A 6,687-nucleotide genomic window follows, 5' to 3' on the forward strand; every position below is an offset into this window, starting at 1 on the left:
AATACCCAGCGTGCACTGCTCCGACGGGGGGAACTTGGAGTTCCAAGTCCTAGGAGAGAGTGAATGCTCCCAGTGGTAATCTGGAGCCGAGTGCAGAACTACATTTCCCGGCGGGCCTCGGGTTCAGGGGTCTCTTTCCCCTGGCGGGGCCTCTGGAGTCGCCACCGCCGCCGGCGCTGGTAAGGTGGGGAGCTGGGGGGATTCGTTGACGTTCTGCTGGGCAGGCTCCTCCGGTTAGTGCGGGACCTTGGCGGCAGCCGGCCGTCCTGGGGGTTCCGGGGGCCACTCTGAATGTAAGATGGGGCGGGCGATAGGTGGGCGGACCCGGGGTCCAGCGGGCTCCGTGAAGGGTGTGGTTCTGGCCCGGCCCTGCCTCTGGGGCTGCCCTTGGCTCCGCGTAGGTTCTAGTCCCCGTGGTTGAGGAGCCGCTGGCGAGTTCGCCTGTCAGCCCGGCCGCTTCAAGTTGGTGCCCGCTCCGCATTTCGCACCCTCACCCGCGCCGGGACCCGATCACTCTCGTTTTGTTTTTATTTTTGCTGTAGTCTGCGTATTCCCGGTTTCTTCCGCGCTGCGCCGGGGTTGTAAGCGTCCGGTGACTAGGGCCCCCCGCCCCCTCCCCCCTCACGCTGGTATCTAGGCTTTTAATAACCAGAACTCTGAGTGTGTTGAGCTTCGGGCACTTGATGGGTGCCATGCGGGTTCCCTGGGGCACATCCCAGTGAGCCCCCTCCCCCCCTTGGTTCTTGTCTTCCTTGGACTCGGGGCCTGCAGGAGCCTGAGCCGCACGCACTGAGCCCGCGGGGCAGGCAGGGGGGGGAAAACAAGTTTTCCGGCCCTTCTGTCCGGGACGGGCTCGAGCGTTACAGGCCACAGGAGAGGGCAGCTGCTTTGAGTCTCAGGTGCAAGACAATTAAAAAAAACGGGGTAAGGACACATTAAAACTTAGGAGGTGTGGCTCACTCTATTTGTCCATTATCCAAGAATCGTTGCAAGACTGGAGGGCGAGTTGAAAGCTTTATTCGGTGTGTCCGTCTAATCATGATTCCAGTGGTTCTCAACCTTCTGGCCCTTTAAATACAGTTCCTCATGTTGTGACCCAACCATAAAATTATTTTCGTTGCTACTTCATAACTGTAATGTTGCTACTGTTAGAATCGTAATGTAAATATCTGATATGCAGGATGTATTTTCATTGTTACAAATTGAACATAAAGCATAGTGATTAATCACAAAAACAATATGTAATTATATATGTGTTTTCCGATGGTCTTAGGCGACCCCTGTGAAAGGGTCGTTCGACAGCCAAAGGGGTCGCGACCCACAGGTTGAGAACCGCTGGCACTCTAATCATTTCTTACCAGCTGGAAAACAGAAGATGACAGGGGTTAGGTTTTAGCGTGTACATTCTATGGGAGTTTTAGCAAGATTTGTTTTTCTTTAATTCTTTATTGTTTAAAGTATTACATGTGTTTCCTTTTTCCCCCATTAACCTCTCCCTGGCCACCCCCCCCACACACACACATGCCCTCACCCCCCCTTGTACCTGTGTCCATTGGTTATGCTTATATGCATGCATACAAAAAAAAAAAGAATTTGTAAGCACGGTTGCTGATCTTGAGACATCCTAAAAAGGAATCTTCCGAGTTTGAAGAATTATATTAAGTGAGTGTATTACTAATCTCTTGCTGCCTAAATTATCCCAAAGTTTAGTGGTTTAAAATGATAAACATTTTTTTTACACCTCGGTTGCAGTAGGTCGGAAATTCACAGATGGCTTTTTGGGTGTCTAGCTCTGGGGTTTCTCATGAGGATATGAAGATACCTGGCAAGGATGTTGCCATGTAAAGGCTTGATTCGGGCTTCAGGATCAGCTCCCAAGGTGGCTCACTCACATTCCTGGCACTTGGTGGTTTTTTGGGAAGAGGTGGGCATCTCCATGGACTCCTTGAATGTGCTCATGACCTGGTGGCTGGCTTTCTCTAGAATGAACAGTTCAGGACAGAGAAAGGCAGAAGCCACAATGTCTTAGGTGACCTAGCCACATACTGCCATTTAGCACTATCTTACTGGAAACACAGATCAGCCCTATTTATTATGTGAAAGGAGACCATTCTGGAGGCTGACCAGCACAGGAGGTCTTCTCTCATTTAGTTTATATTTTGATTTTTATAAAATCAATGTGAATTTCACATTTTATCCATATATATAAAAGGCTAATATGCAAAGTATCCCCTTGGGAGTTCCACTGGGAGACTGGGAGTTCGATCACTTGCTATGACATGTGCTGACCACCAGGGGGGCGACGCGGAATGAAGGCAGGCCCCGGCTGGCAGCTGGAAGGCCCCCATTGACCCTGATCGCTGGCCAGGCCTAGGGACCCTATCCATGCACGAATTTCGTGCACCGGGCCTCTAGTATAAGTATAAAGCATTGTCATGGTAAATATACAGGTGTTTTTTCCTTTAATAGTCCACTATCTGCAGTGTTTTTTTCAATTTGTCTTTAGGATAAGAGGTTTAAATTTTAGCATTATTTTGTTGTTGTTGTTTTAAATATATTTCTATTGCTTTCAGAGAGGAAGGGAGAGGGAGAGATAGAAACATCAATGATGAGAGAATCATTGATCGGCTGCCTCCTATTGGGGATCAAACCTGGGCAGGTGCCCTGATCAGGAATCAAACTGTGACCTCCTGATTCATAGGTCAACACTCAACCACTGAGCTACACCAACCAGGCTTTCCTCTTCATATTCATCAAAGCATTCTAAAAGTTTGATTTTATAACCCATTATTCTTTTGTAGAACTTCACTTACTGTGATCATGACTGACCAGAAGTAATTGCAGTTGCTTGATTTCTAGCCTTTAGGTCTGTAGTCTCAGTATGTGTTACTACCAGCAATAAACGCTCCTTTGGGCTTTGCTCCTAGCCCCCCTTTTATATTTTCCTGTCCCAACAGTCCTGGTGATGTTCCCAGTTTGGGGCCTCTATGTTCCAGCGCAGGATGCTTTTGGTATACTATAAGAGTGTTTATGATCACAAGGAATGACTATATTTGTCTTAATGCTTTTTGGCGGGTGGGACAGAGGTTCAGAAACTAACAGTATTGACTTGATTTGGAGCAGGGCTGGAAAGGTGGGACTAGTAAGGGAAAGTGACAGAGCCTGAAATGGGCCAGAGTTGGTAGTGGCTCAGAATTAGAGTAAATATTCTAAGGAAGAAAACAATCACGTGTTCTCTCCCTCAGCAAGCATTTATGAGTACCTCCTACGTTTTTAATACTGCATACTCTTCAGGGAGCTCAGGGTAATAGGGAGACAACCATGTAAGCCAGTATTTATTTAGGACCTACTATGCTCTACTTGGTGCAAGGCATTTTAATATCCGTTGTTTCATTTAAGTCCCTCAAAACCCTCTGGGATAGGTTATCTCTGTTTTACATATAATGAAACTGGGACTCAAAAAATGTGTGTGATTTGCCTGAAGTCTCACTCAGTGAGTGACAGGGGGTGTGTCAGGAAAATGAAGACTTATGACTAATTGGTTTTGAGGTGTAGGTGGGATAAAATACAGTAGTCCTGCAGGCAGTAGAAAATGATGATCAGATGCTCGAGAGAGAAGTCAGGGCTATGGGCATAGTTTGGAGAGTCATTCCTAAAGTGAGATAGATGAAGTTGAAGGAGAGGATAGATCATTATGAGGGAGAGTCCTCATAAGGGAACAGTGAGAGAATCCTATTATCTTAGGAAAGGTTAGCAAATGGAAATAATTTTGTAAAACTCCAGTCTTTAAATAACTGAAAGAAGAATAATTTCTAATGTATTTTTTGTGGTGGTGTTAAAATACACATAATGTATTTTTAATGTTTATTTTAGCTTTTCAAAATGTCCAAAGAAACTTGTGAAAAAAGAGAGAAGTCTCAGAGAAAAGATACCACCTCATTACCCAACTTTGATGAAGTAAGAATTCTTTTATTTACTAACCCAAGGACACCCTTTTAACAGTTTATTTTTGTGTAATATAAGGCATACTCCTCCATTTTAAAATGATATATATAACTCTATTGTTCTGCCCTTCTGGCCCAGAAGTCATTTGCTTTTCCCACTCTCAACTTTTGTTATTTTATTTATCCCTCACAACTCCATCAGGTAGGTACTACTATTGTCCTAGTTACATAAATGAAGAAACTGAAGCTTAGAGAGGTAAGCAATTTGCCTTGGCATTCCTGACTTCAATTCTGAACGTCCTCAAAATCCTCCTTTTCATAGAAATAACTCTCCGTTAGACCATTTTCCACATCTTCCTTCTGCATTTACTCAGCATTGAGGATATTTTTCCCATTGACTTTTAAAGAGAGTGGAAGGAAGGGAGGGAGGGAAGAGAAAGAGGGCTGAGGATTGAACCTGCAACCCAGGTACGTGCCCTTGACCGGGAATCAAACCTGAGACCCTTCAGTGCTGTGAGACACTTCAACCACTTCGCAACACTGGCCAGGGCCAGCAATTCCTAAATTGATCTCCTTGCTTCCACCTTTGCTTCCTTGTGTTCTCAACACATCAGCCAGAGTTATCCTATTAAAATGTAAGCCAGAGCATATCACCCCTATACTCAGTACTTTCTAGTGGTTTTCCACTTCATCCAGAGTGAAAACTAAAGTCCTTGCTGGGCCAACCAAGTGACCTACTCGTCCCATCTCTTCTCCCTTTCATTCCAAACTCTTTGTTTCCTCCACCCCATGGCTTCCTTGCTGTGTTCCAGCAAGCCAGCATTCCTGCCTCAGGGCTTTGCCCCTGCTGCTATTCCCTGTGAACTGAAAACACTTACCCTACATAATTACATGGTTTGTTCCATCCCTTCTTTAGGTCTTTACTCTTTAAAATTGCAGCTCCCTCAGCCCCCACCTCCCAATATTTCCCGATTCTTTTCTCTGCTTCCTCCCTCATCCCCCATAGCATAGTGTGACACCCTGAATACATTATTTGTAAACTCCTGCTCTAGTTTTTAACCTCCAGGAGGGCAGGGACTTTTATAGTTTTTTCCTTACTCTGTCCCCACTGTCTACGTCTTTTGCACATGGTAGGTACTCACAATATATTTGTCTTGGATCTGTTGAATCAGTACCCAGGGAAAAAGAACTGGATATATGGGTTTTATTTATAGAAGACTGGTTCCACCATGGCCGAGACACCTCCCAGTGCCCTTACCTGCGCTGTCAGATGGCCTTCTGCTGTAACACTTGTATCCTACCTCATCTCTAGTTTTAGAGCACCTAGCTCTCCTGTCTCTGGTTGAGTCTCCCTTCTAGTTGGGTTACCCTTCCTCTTAACTGTTTGTGTGCCTTTGAACATTGTTCTCCTCTGAAATTTATTATTAATGTAGAAAGAATGTTGATTTATGATAGTGATGAAATAATGTGCTTTATTTTGTGCTTTTCTTTCCTTTTTTCCAAATGCCATTCTTAGGATAAGAAAGAAAAAACCTCAACAAGTTCTACTAGCTCATCTTGCTCTGTAAGATCAATTTCATCAGAGAAGAGAAAACTGGTGAGTGTTTAAATACTATAAATAACTCGGAAAATTATTTATATTAAAGTTTGAATGTACACTTAGGAGGCTTATAATATAAATTCACCCCTATTTTTTCATTAGTTTTTTTTTGCTGTGTGTTATACTTACTTTTTGATAGCCAATGGAAAGAAACCCAGGTTGATTTTTTTTCTTCCTTCTACTCACCAAAAAGCATTTATCAAGTTCCTTATTTCTTTGTGCTGATAGAACCTATCATTTGGGATTAGACTACATGGATATAAATTTAGACATTTTTTTACGTCTTTTCCCATATATGGTTGTATTTATATTTACAATTTTCTTTTGAAGTAGCCAAGGCAAGTAGCCAAGTTCTCAGTGTCGTTGGTAGTTTCTGGGACTTTAAATAAACAATTTATAATGAAATCAATTTACTGTAAGCTAATTGATACAAATACAGTTAAGTTCCTACAGCATCTCATCAATGTTATAACAAAGCAATGAAGGAAACAATGTTATTAGAGGACCTGCTGTGCCCAGTGACAAAGCCAAGTTCAAAGTTCTTTCCATCCTCACACAAATAATTGGAAATAGTGATAGCAGACTAAACATGTGAAGCTGGTGCATGGGTGATTGGTGAAGTGTACTTACTTCATTCAAGTTGAAGTTAGGTTTATATCAAGATAGCAACAGAGTTGTGGGTACTACGAGAAATTATTGAAAGTTCCATGAATGCAGAATTGTGTTTTTAAGAAATTGTTTGTTTTCATATAATGAAACTGCTATTTCAACTTACTGTTACTATATTAACATTCTTTAAACACTGATTTCATCATATTTTGTCTGTGTTAAAAACCTTCACTCATTTTTTAGTTTGTCTTTCAGGACGCTCTTAAATTTGATCACACCCTAACTCTTCATTTTTCTTTTTTCTTCTGCCTCAAAACTTCTGCTTCTAGCTAGGCTGGTTTATTTTGTCTCTACTGAATTTGTTCTAATCGTCTTTAGCTTTTTAGAATGCCTAGTACCTCAGCCAAGAATGCCTTTTTCTTTTGCTCATTAATCTTGATTCAATGTATATTCAATCTTTAGCATATATTTTGCCCACTTTTGTTCCAGGTATGTTCTGACTTTTGGTGGTTGATGTTTTTAAAAAAAAAATAT

The 6,687-nt window shown here is 42.7% G+C and overlaps 1 protein-coding gene across 3 annotated transcripts in view; it reads left to right on the forward strand.

Moving 5' to 3' along the window:
- The first annotated feature begins 94 nt into the window (after positions 1-94).
- SWT1 (SWT1 RNA endoribonuclease homolog) overlaps positions 95-6,687 on the forward strand; it is a 56,291-nt gene continuing 49,698 nt past the window's right edge. The window contains exons 1-3 of one of the 3 annotated variants that reach the window (XM_005856669.2): positions 95-179; positions 3,874-3,957; positions 5,461-5,541. In XM_005856669.2, the coding sequence (XP_005856731.1) occupies positions 3,883-3,957; positions 5,461-5,541 (156 nt within the window). In that variant the 5' untranslated portion in view covers positions 95-179; positions 3,874-3,882. Of the gene's footprint in view, positions 180-245; positions 294-1,716; positions 1,925-3,873; positions 3,958-5,460; positions 5,542-6,687 lie in introns of those variants that run through there. The other 2 variants (XM_014538089.1, XM_005856668.2) reach the window with 2 other exon arrangements.

The sequence above is a fragment of the Myotis brandtii genome, unplaced genomic scaffold, assembly GCF_000412655.1.
Source record: "Myotis brandtii unplaced genomic scaffold, ASM41265v1 scaffold104, whole genome shotgun sequence".
Taxonomy (NCBI): domain Eukaryota; kingdom Metazoa; phylum Chordata; class Mammalia; order Chiroptera; family Vespertilionidae; genus Myotis; species Myotis brandtii.